General features: G+C 42.9%; 1 protein-coding gene across 1 annotated transcript in view; it reads right to left on the reverse strand.

Moving 5' to 3' along the window:
• The window catches only part of csmd3b (CUB and Sushi multiple domains 3b), a 592,566-nt gene that overhangs the window by 251,146 nt on the left and 316,253 nt on the right, over positions 1-25,167 (reverse strand). The window contains exon 6 of the mRNA XM_080442703.1: positions 14,575-14,687. Coding sequence (XP_080298829.1) covers positions 14,575-14,687 — 113 coding nt within the window. The remainder of the gene's footprint in view (positions 1-14,574; positions 14,688-25,167) is intronic.

Here is a 25,167-nt window from a genome sequence, read left to right on the forward strand (position 1 = left end):
GGTTTTGACTATAGACAATGTTCAATTTACAATTTAGGCATTTAGCAGACGCTCTTAATCCAGAGCGATTTACAGCAAGAACGGAAAATACAAGGTAATACATCAAATGCATAGAAATAGTAATCTAGGATCATAGAACCTATCATCAGTCTAAACAATATAATACCAAAACAAATCTATAATCTGCACATTGAAACTATACACACTATGGATGCCAGGTCAACAAATGACCTGGCATCTGTCTACATAACATGCTATCTAAATTACATTTTAGCCGATTTCCCTCCCTGAAACTAGAGCTCAGACCACACTACCCTTCATCTGATCCCTGCATACTTTCTAACCATGATATGACAGTGGAGGAACTGCAAGGCTACCTTGACTCTACTTAGGATTGCTTAGCCTGGACCAATACACCAGGGGCGTCATTTGGGGTTCCAGGAGGTGGCAATTGCTTTCACATTTAACCTCAAGATTCTTGTCTTTTATTCTCATTTCCTCCACCACTGAATGCTTATTTCAGATGAATCTGATTTTAGATCAACATCTATAGACAATTGTTTTCTTTCTGCAACAGTCAATCTTGTTTTAAAAAATAGCAGAAATAAGCTATAGATCTGCTATTTTTTAAATCGAGCTTACAGTTAGTGGTCACTTTTTGACACCCTCTACTTTTCTTTATCAAATGACGCCTCTGCAATTCACTGTCTTGTGTAGCCAGACGATCAAAGATCTCCGCCTACTACTCCCCGTCTGAAAAAAAAATTGTATGGGTTTCGAAGGACAGAGGAAAGCAGCACTAACAAACCTATGCCCACTGCTTTGAACACCAATCTTCATAACATCCCTTAAAGTAATACTAGGTAACGTTTTCAACAAAACTAAAGTTAAATTGTATATCTTTTGCGAGTGGCAAAAGTTTCACAACACCCACTCCGTGAATTTCACCCCCGGAAGCCTTTTATTTATATATTTTCTATTGAAAGTGGACTGGGGGGACTTTCCCGGGGAAATGACGTTCCTGGCCAACGTCATGACGTCGTGGCCGACGTCCCCAGGAACTACCGCAACGGTTTCCTGTTTGGCCAGGAACTACCGCGCTATAACAAAAAGGAACCTCACGCTGATGTTAAGATAATGTAGGATTGGAAGATCGAAAAAGAACAGAAAAAGAAAGCACAGCTCATGGTAACTAATGCTCCACTGGCTAAGAGAAATGATCCGTAGATAGTATAAAACAATTAAAAGATCGCTTTTTGAAACGCTTCCGGCTTCCGGTGAAAACGAATGGAATTCTGGGTAATCGAGGATTACGGAAATTGTATGCAGTGACGGTAGTGACCAGCAGAGGTTGCTAAAAATCGTTATTTGGGATTCTGCATTGTATTACTTTAAGGCTGCCCTAAAGCCTTTGATTAGATTCTGCGATGCTGTTATTTTGTTTTTGTTTCAGTATTGTTTCCAACCTGTTTTAGCCCATTTCATATAATTTTGATGTCACCAAACGTATCAGAAGGTGGTGATCTCTTATCATCTAGTTACGCAAGACTAAATACACACATGCTGTAGATCAGCTCCTGTGAGGGTAGCTGTATTCCAACATGCAGCGGGGTGTGTTCTAACAGTGACAAACCCTGGCTCACAGCTTAACTCAAAAAGCTTAAATTGGAGAACTTCTCCAAATGAGTTGAGTTAAGCAGCTTTCAAGAGTGGAGACAGGGATAGGTTTAGACTGGCTAAGTAACAACTATTCTCTGCCAAGGACTCCTCGTGAAGTCTTGAAGGGACTACGGGATATCATGTCCTAGAACACCAAATCTCCCGCTCTTTGAAATAACCACAGACTGGTTCTTTGTAGATTCAACGGACAAAGGAACAGTCTGGACCAAGGTTCGATTAGTATAACAAAACAGAGGACAAGCCTTTTCTGAGCCACTTAAGCCCTATATACTTCTTTGTGCGACAAATGGCAAAAGAAATAGCTGATTTACAAGCTCCCAACGCATCGTATCTGCTATTTCCGCTATTTAAAAAATATATATATATATCAAGAATTATATAGTCACACAATGTTTCGACCGCTTAGCGGTCGAAACGTAACTTTATTAACATGTTATACTGGGGGGGCACGGTGGCACAGTCGGTAGTGCTGTCGCCTCACAGCTAGATGGTCCTGGGTTCAATTCCCGCAGGGGACGCTGTGGGCGCTGGGGGCGTGTTCTCTCCTCCGCGTCATCAGTGCCCATACCCAAGGTGGGGTTGGCGAAAGGGCCTTTCTGTGTGGAGTTTGCATGTTCTCCCCGTGTCTCCTAGGGTAGGTACCCTCACAAAAACATGTAGTAATCCTGGTCACTATACTGCCTCCCCCTGGCCAGCCGGGGCGCCTGATGGAGGGGAAGGGAACTGGTTGGAATAACGTGTTCCTTCCACGCGCTACGTCCAACCAGGGAACCTCTCCCCTGTCAGGTGACAAGAAGGTCAGTTGGCTCTCATGCATTGAAGGAGGCATGAGCTCGGCCCTGGCCTCCCTAGGTTGGCAGAGGGAAGGTAGTGCCCAGGATTACATAGACAATTGGCACTGGGTGTAAAAAATAGGGTTACAAAATCGTGGGATAAAAAAAAAAAAAAAAAAAAAAAAACATGTTATACTGGGAGCTTAAGTGTGCACACACACACACACACGCATGCACAAACGCACAATGCACGCACGCACAGTCTGATTGATGGTCCATTTTCCCAATTGTCGCATGATTAGGAGATGCACCGTGAGACAAATTACTACTGTACTCGAAATACTGTAGGACAAATGATTTACACCAAACAACACATGTTTGGTGTGAGTATTTGTTTTAGGTTGAGCTTTCTGCTTGTGTTTGTCTGAACTATCTTCACATCCATGACGCTTTGATCCTTTGTTTTGTATTTTGGACTTATAGCCTTTTTGGACTGTTTGCTGGCAGAATACAACTTTTTTTTTTTTGTTCTGGGGCTTCTCTGCCTACTGTATGTACGCTTGTGGTTTGCACCTGGGTCCAACTCTCTCCACTCACACTGTATCATGTCGTAAACAGACAGAAGGCAGCATGTGCTGCTGGGTAAGATCAGAACTGGAACCCCACAAGGCTGTGTGATCGGTCCTTTGCTCTTCTCTCTATACAGTACACCAGCATCTGCACCTCTAGCCCATTGCATATTTCACTTGTTTTTTCCCCCACTGCTGCTAAAGATATCACACCTGCCTTAAAGGGGTAGTTCACCCCCAAAATAACTTGTTTTCTATTGATTACTGACCATCTGGAGCCTTGAATTCATAGATTTTATTTTTTTTGTCACATTCCTAAGCCAATAATTTGATTATAATAAATGTGTCCCCATTGATTCCGGTAGGAGACACAAATGCATTTGTGTCTCCTACCGGAATCAATGGGGCTAAATTTATTATAATCAAATAATAAAGGAAGGAATGCGACAAAAACAAAAAAATATCCATGAATTCAAGGCTCCATGGGGTGAGTAATCAATAGAAAAAAAGTTATTTGGGGGGTGAACTACCCCTTTAAAGGACAAGTCCGGAATAAAATAACATATAGACGTTTTTTACAACTTATATTGATCCCAAATGACTGGCCATGGGGTCTATTTGCAGAATTGCCCCTGTCGTCCATTTCCCCATCAGTCCCCAGCAGCATATCGCTACTTATGCTATTTGTTGCGGTCAAAAGTTTTTTTTCTCATGAATCTGTTATTTGTTGTCATTACACACGCATCCATGCCTTGGTTGTCCCACATAGTCTCATAATCAAACAAAGTGAATTTACTGGCCAATCACAGCGCGTCTTTTCCGGGTCTTCGCAAAACACATAACATCTGTTTAGCAGACTACGGTGGCCAACATAGCTGCTTTTACCTGGGAAAATAAACCAGGTACAAGCAGCTAAAAAATAAACCCCTCTTGATTCTGGATTTTAGCCACCAATCGATTTGTGGACGACACAACCCTCACTGACCTTATCAGTGATGGGGACAAGTCTGCCTGAAGATTGATGGTTGGCCACAGATTCCTGTGTGCAGCCAGAACAACTTGGAGCTCAGCGTTCTAAAGACTGTAGAGATGGATGGTTGACATTAGGAACTGCCTGTCCCCTATCACTCCCTGGTCCTCTGTGACTGCCCAGCGAACAGTGTGGGAGTCATTCACAGTCCTGGGAGGACAATAACACCCAAGACCTCAGGTGGAGAACATCACCTCCATCACCAAGAGGGCCCAGCAGAGGATGTTCTCCCTGCGGTAAATTAAGAAATTCAACCTGCCGCACAAAAAAAAAAGGCCATCATCGAGTCCACCCTCCCCGCATTCATCACCATCTGGTTCGCTGCCTCTACTGACAAGGACGAGGGCAGAGGGGGTCACCAGTTGTGACCTGCCATGTCTCCAGGACAGATCACTGCTGACCCTTCTCGTCCTGGACACCGCCTCTTCCAAAGACTACCATCCTTGCACCACCTGAACATCTTCCTCCCCATGGCACCTTCCATCTGCCCTTCACTGACCCCGGGACTAACACTAATTACTTCACCCTCCCTTCTCGCAAGGATATACACACCCACACGCTATTACAGTACCTCCTGAGTATAAGAGTATAACCTCGAGGGCAAGAGCAAAAAAGTAAATGCATATATAGGCCATTCCTGTAAGTTCATATTCATTCAAGCATGATCTTTTAAAGCTTCTGTAAAGTTTCTATAGGTTTTATCATTCATTTTTTACGGCATGGCTCCTAAAGGGTGGGTGTGTGTGTGTGTGTGTGTGTGTGTGTGTGTGTGTGTGTGTGTGTGTGTGTGTGTGTGTGTGTGTGTGTGTGTGTGTGTGTGTGTGTGTGTGTGTCCGGCCCGTCGCTAATTTTGAAAACCATTGGACCAATCAGCAGGGGCGGAGCTAGCAGGTGGCTTCTTGGGCTGCGGCCCCGAATGGTTTCTCAAAAGCCCAGACTCATTATATATCTTTGTGTAATTTGCCTCAGTCTGTCAAAATGAACTGGTGTCTTGTGTGTCATTATACTACTCCTCAAACAGTGAGAGGCAGGAATACGCCAACGGGCATCTAGCCTTCCAGCCCTGCCAAAAACCAAAGGGGTGTTTGAAGAATTTCAACTAGTACTAGGACCTTAGTTGACACCAATGAAAAACAAGGCTGTTCTGTTCAGATTACAGAATAGACAAGCGTGCCGTGCCATACACGTTGGCAAACTGTGTTGGACGGAATAGTTCATCACCTGGACGTTGAGTGAAACCGTAAATGACTAGTTTCCTCAAAATGTGTTTGTCCTAGACCAGGGGTCTTCAACCTTTTCAGGCCAGGGACCCCCAAACTGATGGGGAGATGGAGCAGGGACCCCCTACCTCGTAGGGTAGGGGGGGCTACCACATATATTGTATATTTATGTATACAATTGTGTTTTATATTGCCTGCTCCTACGCACCTGCCCCAGTAGGTGTGCAAAATAAAAATTCTCTACAAAATATTTGTAAACATACCATGTTATTGTGCATTGTGCCTCCATTTATCTGTTTGCTATGGATTCATGTTATGTTTAAAGACAATTTGACATTTTGGGGGAAAAAAAGGAAAAAAAACGTTTTTTTTTTTTCAAACAAAAATAGTGTTTAATCAAACAACAATTTCGCGGACCCCCTGCAGTACCTCCGCGGACCCCCTAGGGGTCGCGGACCCCCTGTTGAAGACCTCTGTCCTAGACAAATGACTTCAACCTGCGTTTTAACCAGTGAAATGTAATTCAAAATTACATTTCAAATGAAATATATGACAGCAGCCATACAATGCAGTAAAATGGAACTGAAATTAAATCTAGCCCATAGTGTTACAGGCATAATAACATTTTGGCAAGCGTGGGAGCAAAACTTTTGCATATGGGTCCACCAATTGTCTTGGGTATAGCCTACGTTGCCAGTAGGCAGCACATGTTTTATACTTTCTGAAGTATTTAACTTGTTAAAACTTACATTTTATACAGTAAGTCGTAGTGTCAATAAATTGGTGAAAATAAATATTTCTTATTCTGAGTTTTCATTGTCATAAATAAATTAAAACAACTACGCTTTCTTGACAAGCACAACCCTTAAAACTGCGAATATTATTCCATCTGAAGAGGAAGGGAAACAGTATTTACCTTAACCACTGCGATCACTGACAGTTGCTAACTTGTAACGGTTCACAGGTCTGTACTGTAGCTCTGGGAGGAGAGCTGTCCGTGTTCCCGTTTTGAAAAACCCCGTATTTAACAGGCAAGTTGACTGTGCGCACACATTTCTATTTCCATCAACAGCCTGGGGAAACAGATGCAGGGGGTGGGAGTGCTACATGCATTCACATCTGAAGGCCAGCCAGTACAACCACAGCCTTCTACTACTGACTGTTGAGCCGTTTGACTGCAGCAGTTGGGGATTCATTACCTTGCTCAAGGGTTGTTTGGCAGTTGTTGAAATGCTTCCTCAATCTGCTGTCCAAATGCAACATGGTCTCAATCGCTCTGTTATGGGGTTCGGTTAACTACTTAACCCCTAATTCATTGCCAACGGGGCATCTAGCCTGAAGGACTGACAAATTATGACAAATGATGTGATCTCTCACATCTGTTATGACTTTTACATTAATCTTAATTAAAAGTGATGTTGACCAAGGAATTACATATGTTTCTTCAGAAAGCTAAAGCTTCAATTATCTTGAGAAAATGTGTCCACTAATTAGACAACATGGGCTATTAAACCCACGGAACTTTTAAACAACTAATTTGGGGTCATGGGCTGAATAGGGCATGTGTCTCTCTGCCCTTTACTGATGTACTGTGAAACTGTAATGCATCATGATTTCTTAAACTGCATTTCCAGACTCAGAATTGGGTCATTGGTCTATTGCTTGTGAGCCTCCACATGGCAAGAGCACTGCTGATATATTTTAATGAGCTTTGAGGCCAGGCTAAGAGACATTTTCACATTTTTGGTCCTGGACTGAAAAGTACATTGAGGTCTGCGTGACTAAGAGCGTCATAAGAGTGCTTTAGAACATTGCGATAATTGAATCATTTCTGAGAATCAATTAATCATGCTGATATGACATACTGTATGCTGTTTCCATGTCTGGACTCTGTGTTCAGCTATTACTTTGTGGTCTGAGGCAGAGACGCATCCCAAATTAACTTCCTGAGTGCCATGCTAAGCCTCCTGAGCATCAAATAAACATGCTACAAGACCGATTAGTGTTTGAGTTTAGCCCTGTAATTAAGGAAATATTTAGATTAAACATTTGTAGTAGATAATGCATTTGAATTCTATATTAGACACTGTATGGGTTAGTTATTAAATACACTGGGAAGATCAGCATATTGTTCTGCATGTTCTGTTTTTCCTGTCTAGGGTCATCTAGTGTTATCCAATCACAATGTAATCTGATTTACTACACCTTCCTAGGATCCCTACTCTGCATCCGATTGTACACAAAACACAATAGCTTTGACATTACCAGATATATAATTTAGGTGCACCTTACCAGCTCATCAAGACCGGCTATTCCCAGCTGATACCCAGCACAATCACTCTCATTGGCATCAGGTGTATTGTATTGGAATGTCAATAGCACTAATCAACCAGACACATACCTAATGCCCTGCTGTGATATAAAAACCTGAATATCCTCAATAAACATGGTTAAGGTCAAATCGAAATAATACTTAATAACGTTTTCATGAACATGGTCGCATTCATCATTTATTTTATCATCTGTATTTGTTCTCTGGTATGATCAAAATGGTGTTTGAAAACAAGTTTAGACCATCAGGCTTCTGGTTATACGATTTATCTTCTTCCTGCTCCTTTTCATTTATGGAATATGTAAAAAGTAAAAAAATAAATAATAATAAAGTAAATTCATGTAATCATGTAAAACCATTAATGAAATAAATAAAACTGAATGAACGAATGAATAACCACAATAACGCAATAACAGCGTTATGTGGACACTCACTCCGAACACATGGCACGCCAAAGGCACATGAAGGGCAGTTCAAGGCTTGGATGAAAGCTCACACATGACAAAGTATGAAATGTCACCCATAGAATGTCACCCAAAGAATGTCACCCATCATGTGTGTTAAATGGTGCATTTATATAGTGCCTGCCTCCAAAGTGCTTTTCGATGTGCATTACATTCACCCATTCACACACACACACGTGCGTGCACACACACACGCACACCGGGAGGAAACCACGCAAGACACCCACCTGCTCATTAGGAGCCATTAGGCGAGCAAGTGTCTTGGTCAAGGACACTTCGACATGAACCCAGGAGGAGCCGGGTATCGAACCGGGAACCTTCCCATTTGAATACAGCCACTTTACCTACTGAGCCAGTGCTGCCCAGTGTTGTGACTGCATTTGTGTCTTTTGCACATGTGCATGCACGCACCGACAAAAAGCATTGTTGACACCCCTACATTATAGTGGTTCTCAAACGTTTTCATATCAAGGACCCCCTAATCTCTCTCTCTCAAAAAGGGACCCCCAAACTGATATATATTTGGCCGCGGACCTCCATCTGAAAATGTTTTGTTCCAGGGACCTCCAGAAGCAAAGATTTGAGTTTAAAATGTTCACTTTAAAACATAGATTTTCACACATTTTCAATATTTTTCAAAAATAGCAGATATACAAGCTCATAGCGTGGCACGAATGAGCTATGAGCTTGTATATCTGCTATTTTTTAATAGCCAAAGAATCAAATATGGATAAAGTGGTTAAAATATATATTACTGTATTAACCAATTTTGCTGGGGACCCCCTGGTACCCACCCAAAGACCCCTGGGGGTCCCCGGACCCCACATTGAGAACCAATGCATTAGAGGGTTGAAAATATCCGCTCACTGGCAGAAATGGCACAATGATGCCTTGGCCTGGCTGCACTCACTGCTGCCATGATCGCAGGAAAGACGGGGCGTGACACCCCGTTTCACCTTTCGTGGGTGCTTTGAGAATTACACGCTTTCTTTTTGTCTTATTTGCGAGGGTTTAGCGGCCACAAAAGCTGTCCAATTTTTTCGTTAATTTGCCCCGCAGTGAATTCTATTCTGCTCTATACTCTATGTACAGATTTCTCCACTCTAATCCCTGGATTCAGGCAGCTTGGCTCCTTTCATGTCCTCAGATATTGACAGCTGTCCAGGATCAAAGCAATAGGAAATAGCCTAAGAAATCTGTTTTAGGGTGGATGTTCCTTTTCAACCAGAATAGTATCCTGGGGCCAAGTGAGCCTCATGGTAAATCTGTTAGATTTACGTCTGGGGGAAAAAAAGAAACACTTAGCCCATAGCATGTTTGAAAACACAGCCACAGCTGAATAATTTCTGAACATCAATTAAGCATGCAAATGACCAATTAGCTGTGTTCTATTCGGGGGTGGGGAGTGGGGGCACCAGGCTTTTCCTTTACCAAAAACTATTAGCAGGGATTCACTGCTTCCAACAACACAGCCAGCAGGCTTGTACAACAGCGGGACGTTAAAAACTTGAAGCTTTAGTGCGAAACGCACTGCCAAGTGATTACAGTTGTAACCCCCTCTTCCTCTGTCTCTGGACAGCCGTCATTCTTTCTTTCTCAGTCTGTTTTGGCCCCGCTCATCTCTCACTCCGTTCCCACACGTCCGTCTGTCGCTGCGTTCTCTCTCTCGCTCTGGGCTCTATCTAGTTCCCCGTGCCATATTCTTCTCTGTATATGTACACATAACTCATTAGGAGGTTATTATTTATTCATAACTTCATAATTCGGGCAGCAGTAGAGCGAGACACCGATGAGCCGAGGGGCTGACCCATAATGCATGCCCATGCACTTTATTGTTTATTCTTTATTCAGAATCCCCCATTAGTTATTACCGCAGTAACAACTATTCTTCCTGAGGCCCAGGAGTGTACATGTGCAGCCACGCATGCATGCACGCACGCATGCACGCACAGTCTCACACACGAAGCACGCACGCACGCACGCACACACACACACACACACACACAAACAAACAAACAAGCCCAGTTCAGCTACTTGTTATTATCTACAGCCAAGGTTCTCCCACTGTGTTCTCACAATAGTGGCGTATAAACTCAACTAAACCTGCAAAAACATATTGATTTATTGATTCGCTCAGAGACAAGTCTGGAATTGTTTACATACTCTGCATGCCAGTTTAGACTATACTAACACTGCCCAATTAATTTCCTTTCTTTCTAATTTAGGCATTTTATACCAAAATAATTCATTCTCCCAGCGACAAGTTGAATGCATTATCCTGATTATACAATACAGCAGTAGATTGTTAGCGATGGTGGTGCTACAAAAGGACGGTACAATAAAGTGAAAACAGAAGGAAAAGGTTCAATGATTGGATATCGGAGTACTATAAATGCTAAGATAAAGAGTATAAATGGATAGAGCCCTAGGGAGTACGCTCAAGTAGATTAAGGTACAGAAGAAGTTAAGTGGAAGCCATCAGAATAAAGTATGTCTACTTTCATCTGGGTATGGTCAGAGAGCTTCATTTGAACTTGATTTCGATGGGCTTGGTTTGGGTGTTGCAAGTAAAACAAGATCTGACATAAAATGTCATTACAGGTTGCCGCATTATGATTATGATTATTATTTTCGCAACGTCTTTAGTTACATGTAGTTACTTTATCGGCTGAAGCTCTTATCATTATGACAATGTGTCTGTCTTCAACAAACTGAGAGCAACGTTTTTTTGTTAACTGTGTGCGTGTGCGTGCGTTAAATGTCGGGGACACACACACACAGCGGAGCACAGCGGTGTCAGATTTCACTTACTGTTTTTTTTTTTAGATCCCATATTCTGAGAGGACATGGTAAGGCATTGGCGAGCCCTCATTGACTTGCTTTTTACCAAGGCCAGCCAATGAGGAGAAAGTGATGAGAAAGTGAGGACTAGAGAGAAAGTGAGGACTAGTTGCAGCGTCGGTGTATTGACAGGTTTGGCAACCTGTAATAACAGCAGGTCTACAAGCCCACGACGTGTTGCTGGATATGTTCTCAGTGCTTTGACCAACATGCCAGGAACATGGGACTGATTCAACCGCAATCCAAAATAATTGAAGAATGAATTAGTCAGGCGGGTTTCGTGTATTTCTTATCATCCTATTAAATTACCCCATGACATTTTTGGAAAACCATGTGTGAAGCTTTCAAATTAGCAGAGATTCGTACGTAGCACGTCGCTCTCTCTCCCTCTAATACTTCATATTATATTCCCAGGCCCGCTGTAAGTCTCTTTGCAACTCATTAAGATCCGACAAGAACAGAGAGATGATTGACAGATGACAGAGAGCAGCCATCAGTCTTTGCCTTGTTAAGAACTCCCACTAATTAATCAACTAACCTATCAGACCAGTAGCACTCATTAACACACTAATTAATCTTTTAAACCAATCAAGATCAATTAAGCCAATTAACGGCAGCCCCCGGGGGGGGGGGGGGGGGAGTGGCCAAAACTCCCAGTCAATCAATGAGATGGAAAGCTGTAGACAGACGAGAGACATGGACAGGAAGAGAGCCGTGGAGACACAGTGGTTCTCAAACATTTTCATGTCAAGAACAGGAGTTATCCTACAATTTTTTCAACTGTCTTTTTTTTTAAAACATGAAAACAGCTTGGGATAAATATATACTGTAAATATATAAATGTAAAAACTGACCCGACCCCATCAAGACCTGTTGGGTTCGGGCAGAGATCTTAAGCTCTAGAGATCTAGATCTGCTATTTTCAACATTTTAACAACACAAATCAAGTGTGGTGGTCCCTGGCACACAATATTATCAGATGGGGGGTCCGTGGTTAAATATACAGTATATAGTAAATATAATACAGTATATAGACAATGACAATGTATGTTTGTATCTATGGTCTATGGTCCATTAACAAATGAACTATGAAACTACTGATTAAAACTGTTCAGTTTACATCTTGAGCTAAAATGTAATGCAAAATGGACTCTTAGATGGACGCACGCTTTCTCTGACACTACGTGCACTACACCAGTGCATGTAGTGTCAGAGAACGCTTGTATCGTAAATGTTCTATATTGCGACCAACACTCAAAGCATTCGTGTCTGTGCCTGTTTTTATTTAGAATTTCACCCATAAATACATGCATCAACATGAAACATAATACGGAAATGCAACCATCTCTTTTCCTACAACTTTGTTGTTGCCTTCTGTACTGAGGTCGTATGTGTTCATTTATCCTCTGTTGTTAAATCTGCCTGCCCCGCGATACGGGCTTTACTGTGCAATACCGCGTGGCAGTGGTTCTCGAAGTGGGCTCCAGGGACCCTCAGATCTGAAACTCTGAGAGTGTATAAATAGAACCATTTGTACACTCTCAGGGTTATGCGGGTCCTTGAAGTTAAAAAGTTAGTAGCCTGAAAGAGCGAGCCCTATCAATGGTCTTGAAGGGCGGATCCAAACCCAGGCGGTTGGATTCCAGACACCAATCTATGTCCCCGCCCCCCCCCCCCCGGCCTGTGCACAGAACACGCTGACGTCACCAAATTTAGAGCGACGCCCCTCTGCACTCTGATTGGTTAGGAGATAAAAAGGTTCACTCCCACACTCCGAAACCACCGTTGCATGGTTCCCCCAGACTTGTTTTCTTTTGTAACAAAACAAAAAGGCATGGGTTTCCGAGGCTAAACAGTTAGAGAACCACTGCCATTATGGTTGTATCCTGTGTCTTGACTGTAATGTGGTCTGTGGTAGCGGTGGTCTCCGTCAGGCCATTTTACGGCTCTCTCTCTCAGCCGCCGATGCCCCGCGGTCACTCTATCCCTGTGATGTTCTGTCCTTTCTGTGCTGAAACAAATCACCGTTTTTTTTCTCCCCCTCCAGCTTTAACTAGGGCTTATAGGCAGCAACATTGCCACTTTGGTAGGCTTTACCCAGGATTTAGGGATTGAAAACGCTAAAGCACAAAAGAGCACAAAACAACCTTTTGAAGAGGGGGGAAAAAAAGAAAAAGAAAACGTAAAGAACCAAAAGAAAACAATGCAACTCGGCTCAGTTTAGAACCGGGCTAGTAAACGACATCATCACAGCTGTTTCACGGGATCAATATCGAGATCAGGATACATCGTGGGGCACACCCAGAGGGCCACCTCCAGGAAGATGAAAAGAGAAGCATTTCAAAATCTATTTCATATTTCACAACAAACAACTTACAGTCTTACAGTCGCGCGCTAACCACTTCGAGGCGGTCATCCCTGTGATCATACATTATGTTTTCATGATAGTCTTGTTCAGCAATGTTTTCCACATCCATTCGGCCCCGGCTGCCCGCCACGATGCTCGCTGAAAGCGATATTACTCATGTGAGTCGAGTCTGAAACACGGGCGCTTTGCATCGTCAGCTGAAGCGGTCATGATCTAGGGGAACCCTCGGATGCATTCCAACCCACGCCCGTCCCTATCTGTCTGAGTAAAGACGAATACCTGTTCAAACTATCTTGGTCAAATTGCATGGCGAAGGCACTGAGATAGTCAGAGTCAACATTTGCACTGCAATAATGATGAAATAACCGGTATTAGCCTTCCTGGTCGACTCCCAATATTTCGTGGCAGCGTGTGAGGCCGAGAGAAATGCTGAGGATGAGAGGAGGGAAAGGGCAGACAGCAAACATTTGAGTTGGAAGAGGAGAGGAGAGGAGAGGAGAGGAGAGACAGAGAAGAGTCTGGTCTAGCAAACCCTTAGAGTGTAGTTTTTAACATAATTCTCATAGCAACACAGTCCAGTATTGTGTTGAAAAGTATCCCAAAACGACCCTGAATTGTAATATGTACTAAGCTTTTGTTTTTAGAGGAAGAGGCAAAGGTGATTTATTTTAAACCACGGACAAAAGGGCTTTAAATAAAAGAAAGGATAAAAAAATGTAAATAATAACAGCTCTATTCCGCCCTGCCTGTGTGTGCTAGCATGAGATATTCAGCTCTCATTAAGTCCACTGGTGGAATTCTAAATGCATTCCACCAGCTAAGGTCTGAGGCAAAGTGAACTAATTCTGTCAGAGGGTGGTAATCAGAGAAGGAGAACGGGCGAGAGAGAGAGAGAGAGAGAGAGAGAGAGAGAGAGAGAGAGAGAGAGAGAGAGAGAGAGAGAGAGAGAGAGAGAGAGAGAGAGAGAGATAGACAGAGAGACACACAGAGAGAGAGAATGAGAGAGATGACGATAAGGAGGGAGGAGAGTCATGAAATTGTGGTAGGAGTTGAGAGGAGACAAGGAGATCTGAGTGGAGGAACATAATTGGTGGTTAGCGTCAGTCAGGAAGATAAGAAAACAAAGAAAAAAGGAAAGAAGGTTACACAAAAACAAAAAAAAGAAGAGGCCGGTAATAAAAAATAATAGGCAAAGAAGCAAAATAACAGATCCCTGCAAAGGAATGTCATTAAGAAACAATAGTCTGTCTGTGTGTGTGTGTGTCTTTGTGTGCATGTGTGTGTAGCAGCAACGTACCTTGGTAATGTGAGCTGAAGCCGCGGTAGCGGTGGTTGCTATCGGTGACAAAATGAAGGCGGAGCCAGTTCTTGCTGCTGACAATGGGAGCGGGGACGTTACTTCCTGACAACCTGAGAAAAAGAACGAGAGAGAGAGAGTTAGATCTGACAAACCCGCAGGCGCACACATCTGCTGTAGTTACCTTTCAATCCTTCACAACCCAGTAAGAGTTTTCTGTGCTTTTCTCAGCCAAGACACACGCACAGCTTCAGTCTGCTACTAACTGAGTTCTCGGGGTGGGGGGGGGGGTTACTGCTTTGCTCAAGGGCAGCTCAGCAGGGCGTGATAACCACGTATGAATCCTGCAGAAGAAAGACTTGTTTTCGAATGCAGCAATAAGGTTTATTGGGAAACACAGCGTTTCTGTCCAGAGACCTTCAATCAGGTTATCTTGAACCACATGGACCCTATCCCTATGCTGGGTCATAATAGGTGAATATTGGGTTAATTGGATAAAGATTTGGCAAAAAAAAAATAAAAAAAATCTACAAGTTCACAACGTATCGCATTTCAGCGTGTTATGACCTCTTCAGCGATTTTCAACCACATATTCATATTATTTTTCCTCACTAATTCTCATGATAAGACCTGCCTACCAATGACATCCTTGGGGGTAATTTCAAACAAGATTTTCAAACCTTTCTTCTTAAATCCATTTTGTTAACACATTGCCTGCCAAGCCCGTAGATCTACGGGCCGGTAAATGCCTGCCTTTTGGTGGTTAACCGACTCACTTTCCTCGCACAGGTTCACCGGGAGTTGACAAGGAAGGGCCTCTCTGGTTTGCGAGCGAGGCGCTGAGCGGCACAGCTCTTGAGTAACGCAGAACAAAGCCAACACAAGGTGATACAGCTGTAAACGTGTCGCCCGCTACAACAGATGCTCTAATACTGAAGTCAGGTCTCAAGGACGGTGAAGACGACGTGTGCGTGTGTGTGTGTGTGTGTGTGTGTGTGTGTGTGTGTGTGTGTGTGTGTGTGTGTGTGTGTGTGTGTGTGGGTGGGTGTGTGCGCGTGTGCGTGTGGCGTGGGAGAGAGAGCAAATGTTGTAAAGGTGTCATTAGAAACTAAGTTATCGTACTCCTTAGGCTACTTACTTAGGCTTAGTTTACTCTTTTACACTGTTCATCCGTGTGTGTGTGTGCGTGCGTGCGTGCGTGCGTGCGTGCGTGCGTGCGTGCGTGCGTGCGTGCGTGCGTGCGTGCGTGCGTGCGTGCGTGCGTGCGTGCGTGCGTGCGTGCGTGCGTGCGTGCGTGCGTGCGTGCGTGCGTGCGTGCGTGCGTGCGTGCGTGTGTGTGCGTGTGCGTGTGCGTGTGCGTGTGCACATGCGTCTTGTATTTAACTCCATCAGGAACGCAGAGAGAACACAGCGTGCCCTGGCTGGCTACAACGAGACAGATTGAATTACACCTGCAGGATTTCATCCTCCACCGGGGAGCTGCCCAGTACCACCAGTCTGACGCTATGGACCACTCAAGCAGATGGGGAGGGGGGGGGGATAATTGTTGAGGGAGCGGGAGAGTTTTTTTTGTTTGTTTTCTTTATTTCTTTCATTCATTTCTTCAGCCCACATTTTCCCAGGCTCGTCCGGGGATTTGAACTTGCAACCTTTCAATCATTTCAACTTGTTTCTCAAACTTTTCAAAGTGTTGTATTTGCTGAGACTGCACGAAATGCTGCAAAAATGTGAATGGAAAATGTACTGCATTTACGTGTGTAGTCCTTTTTATAGTCTTTCCGACCACTCAAATTGTGCTATAAATCAGGGTTCGAAAAAGTGCTTTGCTCAAGGTACTGCGACACATAGCCCAGAGGAGCCGGGGATCAAACCGAGAATCTTTGCAGATTTTGAAGCATGTTGATCATATTTGGGGCTGATGTAGTATACTTTAAGTTCCTATTTATCGGTATGACATTGATGACACATTTGCAACGTTTTTTATACTACCGTGACAATTTTTTAACATTACTTTTTTAGATTAAAATTATATTATCAATTGCTTAAACAATTGTTGGCATGCTCCATCGCATGGCTTTGTCACTTGTCGACAAGAAATATTCTGGTCTTGTTAGCATGAGTTCTTGTTGCTTACAAATAAAATTGCTGTACAAATAACATTCTATAGATCATTCTATAGAGCTTTACCCGTGGCTAATGTATTAATACATGAACCCTAGTGTCCCTATTATGGGGGAAACATTTGACAAAAATAGCCGATCTACAAGCTCACAACGCGTTGCAACACAACGCGTTCGCCGAAGAGATTTAGTGTAGAGGGCGAAACATTTGCAAACCTAGTATAGAGCCCTGGGGGACCCCGGTCAACTCAATATTAAGGGTTTAATTAAGTGGTTAATGTGAATTTATAACCTGCAACTGTTGGTGGAAATCTAGTTTGTATCCCACCAGGCTATTGTACATGATTTCAGTTTTCTATTCCGGTAGCATTTAGTGTCTCGCTGTTGTAGCATTTTATTGTTTTTATGGTCTAACATTTAACATCTATGGATTTTGCAGATGGGCGTGTCCCAGTGTCTTTGTATCCTGCTGTAAAACCAAGTGCCGTTTTTTTTGAGAAATAAGAGTTGGCGATGAAACGACCTTAACGTAAAGTGCATATGTATGCATGCACATGCATGTAAATGTACACGCACTCGCACACTACAGACGTGGCCACAGGCACGATGATGCCAGTGCTATATATAGAGAGAAATACAGGTGCCCTTTAATATGTAACACCAATATAATCCATTAGGGGACCAAAAAGTGGAGCAACATTGCAGGGAACACAAGAACGCTGAGCAGACATATTAAGAGAGCGAGCGAGTGAGCGCGTGTGTGTGTGTTTGCGTGCACACATCTGTTTGATGGTGACCTTGTGCCCTAGATCAGCGGGGTACTTTGATATCTGCTATTACTCACACATGCACCCGTGCATGCAAAGGTGCACACGCGCACACACTCTCTCTCTCTCTCACTCTCTCTCTCTCTCACTCTCTCACTCTCTCACTCTCTCACTCTCTCACTCTCTCACTCTCTCACTCTCTCACTCACTCACACACTCACACACACACACACACACACACACACCGCTCCCCCCCCCGTCTGGCCTGCAGACACGCACACCTTATTTCACTTACGCACATCAATACAAACACCATCACACTGTGTGTGTGTGTGTGTGTGTGTGTGTGTGTGTGTGTGTGTGTGTGTGTGTGTGTGTGTGTGTGTGTGTGTGTGTGTGTGTGTGTGTGTGTGTGTGTGTGTGTGTGTGTGTGTGTGTGTGCGTGTGTGTGTACGTGTGTGTGTGTGTGTGTGTGTGTGTGTGTGTGTGTGGGGGGGGGGGGGGGTGTGTGTGGGGGTGTGTGTGTGTGTGTGTGTGTGTGTGTGTGTGTGTGTGTGTGTGTGTGTGTGTGTGTGAGATAAGTTGGCAGAACAACATGAATCACAGTTTCAATGTTCTCACAGCTGGCACCGGTCCAACACAATTACTAACGGAGACAGAAGGGGTGGGTTGGGGTAAGAGAGAGAGAGAGGGATTTGCCGAATTTGGGCACATTAACAAAAAAGCAACTTGACTTAATGAAGAATAACATTATATATACCTAATTTGGCCTGGGTATTCTAATAAAACACAATTCAAATTCATATGTATGTACACAGCAAAAGGCGGGGTGTTCATTTAACATCATTTTAAAAATTGACCCGAAAGGCACTCTCAGACTTAAATTAACACTGCAGAGTTACAGGCAGGGAGAGAGAGAGAGAGAGAACAAGAATATTCCCGTATCCCTGTTATGTTTTTTACACTCGTCTTATAAATAATGCATTTGGAGTCCTCAAATAGCAATTCCAACCTTTGTAAATCACATTCATAATGACTATTCAAATCCACAACATACTCCAACTGATTGCAACACAGTGCAGGATGACTCCTCATATAAGCCAGGTAGAAAAATTGGACAATAAATGAGACGGAAAGGCCTTGTAGATGAAATACTCACTGAAATCTAAATGAGTTCACAGAAAACAACCCACAGACACCTGAAACACGATCAGACACCTTTCATCTACAAAACAACAAAACAACAAACCTCGAAACATCTGAAAGTATGTGTTCACCGTCACTGAGTACATGTTCATGAGTACATTTGGTGAGGATACAAACACAGGGGTCTAGCCTCAACAGCTAGACATATGAATCTAGGTATAGGGATACATTTCTGAACATTTTTACAAACAAATAACCCAAACAACATTTCATCCTTTACATCCAGGCTAAAACGTGACGACTGGTTTGAGCAGCGACAGGAAATGACACAGCCCCTCAGTTACAGAAAAACAGGAACAACAGGACTAAACAGACGTAATTTAGTTACAAGCTAAGAAAGTCTCAGCCATTATTAGATTTGTATGTGTCATGGTCCATTTATTCACCTAGAGTTGCATCAGCAGTTTCCATCAATATGGTATTACATAAACCTGATATTCAACAACCTGAATGTTCCACAATAGTTTTTAAATAATAATAATTTATGGATTACAAATATAATGTATAATATAATGATATAAACCAAGGCCCCGTGGTTCAGTGGTTGAATTGTTGGTGCTCTTTTTTACTGTAGTCAAAAGGATGTGTGTATTTATCTATGTCTGGACAAAACCAACCCCAGCCATAAACTAATAAAGCATGAACAAGGTAGACACTAACAGGACACAGTTGGCTCTCGAAGTTTTTCATGTCAAGGACCGCCAAGTATTTGGCAGGGACCCCCATAAGAGATTTGTGTTATTAAAAATGTTTTCATTTATTCCCAAATTTTCAAGATGTTTGGAAAGTTTGGAAAGTTGCAGATTTGAAAGCTCACAACGTGTTGTGGGAAGTGAAACCACATCCATGAGTGAAACTCAAAAGTTTTAGTTTTTCCAGCAACTCTCTAACTCACATACACTTACATTGCTCTTGTGAAGCTTGTTTGTAATTAAAAGCTGAAGTAATAACAAAAGATTGCTATTTACATGATGTGCCCAAAGGATAAGTAAAGCGCCTGCCCCCTAATCAACAAGCCCACAAGCAGCCCGCTGTGCTGATTTGCGTGTCTTCACAAACTGCACTCACAACTCACAACAATAAACATTGGACGTGGAGGCTACGCCCTCATTAGACTGAATGTCTCCCACCCCACAACACCCCTCACCTCATCTTTGTGGTGAGGGGTGAGGGTAAAGAAATCTGAGTATAATAGCCCCCTGGAGGATCAACAAAGTATATAGGGTTTACAACCCCCCCTCCAACTATCAAAACAAGCCTATGCCCTTGAGCCCAGATGTTACATAAACATTATATATTATATCTGTACCGGCTGCTATGTAGTCACACATGTCCTCCAAAACATACACAGCAACATCCTGAGTGTTAGCTTAACTTTGACAGAGTCATAATGGAAGCCAGGATTGTATACTGCCCCATCAGAGCCACACTTTAACCACTTAAGCCCTAAATACTTTGTCGTATAACACATTAGCGAAAATGGCTAATCTACAAGCTCACAACGCATTGTGATGCTTAGTGCCTTGGTTCTCAAATTGGGGTCCGGGGGGAGTTCCAGGGGGTCCCCAGCTAAATGATTTTATGAGCCAAATGGACCCTTATGGGTCTGTAACTCTGAAGGCGGTTACACACCGGCGAATATGCGAATATACGCAAAATTCGGACTCGTTCCGAATAATTAAAAGACGCTTTTTTTCGCTCCGCGAAACTGGTGTGGAAGCTTGCATTGACTTTATAAGGTTTTTAAAAAAAACGTATTATTCGCATGAAAAAAATCGTCCCGGTGTGTAAGGACCTTGAGAGTGTACAAATGTAATCCGGGTCCATTTGGTTCCATTTGTACACTCTCAGAGTTAAATTAACATTGATTTTACTATTTAAATTAGGGTCCCAGAGATAGAAATACCATTAAATGGAGGTCCGTAGCCTAATGCATGTCAAACTGGGGGTCCTTGAAATAAAAATGGTTGAGAATCACTGCTAGAGCCGTAAAAATCTTCTCTTATGGGGCTTCCCTGGCATATCTTTTCAAATGGGGGTCCGCGGGCTAATAAGTGTCAATTTGGGGGTCCTTGACATGTGTGTGTGTGTGTGTGCAATTATTTTGAAATATTAAACTGAAATGTATAAAGGAAGTCAACAGGGCTCTCAATGGCTGGTCACATGAAGTCACGATCCACTTTGTTGTTTTTTTTAGACGCCACTACATTACTACAGTACAACTATTAATGCTTACCTAATGGGCCGTGTCTGCTCTCTACAAACCGTAAAATGATAAGGACTGATGACTTTGCCGTGCTAACCGACATGGAGTGAGACTAATAGCCATGATTGTCCTTTGATGTATCCAGATGGCCAGTATGTATCTCCGAACATTAATTTTTCCTCCGATGTGGGCAGTCAAAGACAGAGACATTTGCATTTGCTCAAAGATAAGCATTAAATCCAACGCTAGGAGCATTTTGGCATCATCTGATTATAGAGGCGAGATGAGCCCTCACTAGCTCGGTCCCGTTTCTCTCATGTCTCGTTGTTCGTGCTCTTCTCATTCGGTCCCTTGCCTTCATCTCTTCTTCATCTCTCCTCCCCCTCCACCCACCCCTGCATCTCCCTTCCCAATCTGCCCCCTGTCCTCTCCCCGTATCTCTCTCCACATTGTATTCGTCTGTACAGTGCTTGTTTAATTCACTTCCTCCCATGGCATGATTATCCAGAGTGCATCATTAAGGCCTTACCGTGGGCATATTCATTCTGTTCCCATAATGTGACACACACAATGTCAATGAAAACATAAATCTCTGCTGATGGCCTGTGTGTGGCATTAAAATATCCTACAAGCCATTAAAACACAAGACGGGGTCTGATAACGGTGTGGCCTCCCCTCTGACGTTAAGGCCCTGTTCAGACTGGCAGCCCATACTCCAGCCTAAATCTCATTGGTTGTCGGATTGGTTTCATGCATGCAAGTCTGAGGAATGCGATTCAAATCTGATTTGCAAAAGTCTGATTCCATGTGGCTTTTTTGCTTGTTCAGAATGCATAAAACCAATGCGACTCCAATCTGGATAGATCACAAATCTGATTTGGGCTGTATTTGTGAAATATGTGAAAGATATTCACTTTGCTTACTTGTTCTACTTGGCAGCTTGAGCGTGCACAATAAGGTTGACACAAAGACCATCATCTAGATCAGGGGTGGGCAACTTTGACGATGGAGAGGGCCACTATATTTCCACACATACCCCAGAGGGCCACATTGCTTATACTGTCGGGCAGACACCTCTTATCTCTGTATTTTAACTTTTTACGTTAATTAATTCCGTACTTCGCCATTCTATGTCACACAAAAGTAGCAAAAATAGCCGATCTACAAGCACAAAACGCGTCGCAGCACGACACGTTTCGAGCTTGTAGATCTGCTATTTTTGCTATATTTGAATTGGTATCCTGCCTTGTTTTGTGCTATTTTTTTATTGGAATCCTGAAAAGTAACATTCCTATTTAATTTCAAATGCATTTAGTTATACTTATGTTAACTTTATAAATTGAAATATAAATACATTGGACATAAAAAAGACAATAGAATTGTAATACTATAGTCATAGACTGAAGTAATCAAAGCGGTCATGTTTGCAATTATAACAGCTTTAAGTGAAGGTGGGGGCCGCATGTGGCCCCCACCCCAGTTGCCCATGTATGATCTAGATGGCTCGGCCCCTAGGACTAAAGGAGCACTTTGTTGTTTAGAGCAACAGTATCGGAAGGAGTTATTGTATCATTATAAATATTTGGATTGTAATTTTTTTTTTTTACAAGCGGCAGAAACCAAACGTTAAGAGAAGCAAGTCTGCTTTTGATGGGATAGTTATTGTTTTGATTTCCCAGAACAGCTGGAAACTATCCTGGTGGCAATGTCCTCCCTCAACACCTCCCATCAAACCGCTACCACATCTTTGAGAAAGACACTCGGGTGGACCATTCTGTTTATAGCATGCAGCTACCAGGTGGGAACTGCTTACATGGGAACAGGAGTGATGCTAAAAAGACCATATGTTTAGCAAAAAACATAGTCACCGTTGTCGTTATCATCATCATGGTCATCATCATCATCTCAGTATCTCCATCTTTATTATCCTTTTGATAGATATGTAAAAATATACTGTATACATACAGTAGGCAGTGGTGTCTCAGATATTTTAGTAAAAGTAGCAATACCACAATATAAAAAATACTCTGTTACAAGTAAAAGGCCTGTGTTCAAAATGTTACTTGAGTAAAAGTACAAAAGTATTGGCATCAAAATATACTTAAAGTACCAAAAGTAAAAGTACTAAAATGTGAAAATGAAAATAGCAGATCTACAAGCTCACAACGCGTCGCGATGCGCAGCGTTGTGAGCTTGTAGATCGGCTATTTTCAAATAGCCTATGTATAAAATAGGGCTAAAGTGGTTAATGTATGTTTCATAATATCATAATTTGTATCTGAAAAGTAACTGGTAACTGAAGTTTTCAAATAATTGTACTGGAGTAAAAGTACAATATTCGCCTCTGAGATATAATGGAGTAGAAGTAAAAGTATTGGAAATTGGAAATACTCAAGTAAAGTACAAATACCCAAAAAGCCACTTCTGCTCTGCTCTGATGTTTAAACGTCACCAGAATATCCAGCAACCACAAGAATTTGGCCCGCCTTGACCTGCCCACTTTGATGTGGGCAGGTCGTCCAATGTATTTTTTTCCCCATCCCTCGTGCTCATCACATTTCATTTCAGCATCACATTTTTCAGCATCATCAGTTCATTCATTAAGAGGGTTAACAGACTATCTAATGCGTAATTGTGCATGCAGCCTCTCACGTACAGCTGATACAGTCCACGGTTGTTTTCACAAAGTGCCTGTCAAATCAAGAGGTAACCTAAACCCATACATCAATGAATAGGGCTGCCTCAGACATATCTGGGCCCCTGACAAGGTCCAGTGAATGGGCCCTCCTCAAATCTACTTTACTCATATACTGTACAGTATATCTGTGCTGTCAGGCAGAAACCAGCTAACTAGCTAATTTTTCAGGAAATGAAGAAAACCTTATATATTTTTTTTAAAACAAAGCAATACTGCCTCATCAAAGTTGGTATTGTGACTTTATATATTGTCAGACACTTGCATGTGTCATTATATTATCACCACTTTACCCAAATCCAGCTCAAGTGGAGTGGTTTTGTCCATCATTGATAAGAACAGCTGACAATGGATCTCCAAGCTCACAATGCATCACAACGCATGAATTAATGCCCTGATGCTTCATGACACTGCTTATATGGGCCTAATAAGCAGGACTTTAAATATTACAATAACTTCTGCTAAGAGGGGTTCACAGAGTTGCATTTTCAGTAGAACTAGCGAGAGAAATGCTATATCAACTCATTTCTTGTCACATTGCTCTCCCCGGAAAACACTACTGTACATAGATTTTAGAAATAGAATGAATTGGGGCACGGTGGCGCAGTCGGTAGCGCTGTCGCCTCACAGCTAGAAGGTCCTGGGTTCGATTCCCGCAGGGGACGCTGTGGGCGCTGGGGGCGTGTTCTCTCCTCCGCGTCATCAGTGCCCACACCCTAGGTGGGGCTGGTGAAAGGGCCTTTCTGTGTGGAGTTTGCATGTTCTTCCCGTGTCTCCTAGGGTAGGTACACTCACAAAAAACATGCAGTAATCCTGGTCACTATACTGCCTCCCCCTGGCCAGCCGGGGCGCCTGATGGAGGGGAAGGGAACTGGTTGGAATAACGTGTTCCTTCCACGCGCTACGTCCAACCAGGGAAATTCTCCCCTGTCAGGTGATAAGAAGGTCAGACGGCTCTCATGTATTGAAGGAGGCATGAGCTCGGCCCTGGCCTCCCTAGGTTGGCAGAGGGAAGGTAGTGCCCAGGATTACACGCTTAGGCATTGGCACTAGGGTGAAAAAATAGGGGTTACAAAAATTGTGGGATAAAAATTTAGGTAAAAAAAATAAATAATAATAGAATGAATAGTTTTCATAACATTAGTGTCAGTGCTAAGTTTGATAAACAGGTACACTGCATAGTTACTTTCAACAGACTAACGGGGGAGAAAACCCTGCCTCGTTAAAGTTTGTTTATCTTCCGCTCTGCAGCAGCTGTGTGCCACACAGGGGAGAGGGGGTGGGGTTAGCTGCTTTGGCCGACAGTTTGACCAACCAATAGTTAGCTGGTTTTGTCAGAAGCACGTTTTAATACTTTTCATCGGTTCAATATCTTTTTCACCCACACACAGACGTAAAGGATGTTCAATAGCGTTGATTTATGAAAAAAAATAAAAAAATGAACATTTTAGTTTGCTGGTTTCTCCCCGACAGCGACGATATGCATACTTACAGTACTTACAGTACACAGAGAGGGATTACATACAGAAGACAGACAGACAGACAGACAGACAGACAGACAGACACAATACCTCTCTGACACACAACACCTAGGTCAAT

Source organism: Gymnoscopelus braueri (assembly GCF_963280865.1).
Source record: "Gymnoscopelus braueri genome assembly, chromosome: 11".
Classification (NCBI taxonomy): Eukaryota; Metazoa; Chordata; class Actinopteri; order Myctophiformes; family Myctophidae; genus Gymnoscopelus; species Gymnoscopelus braueri.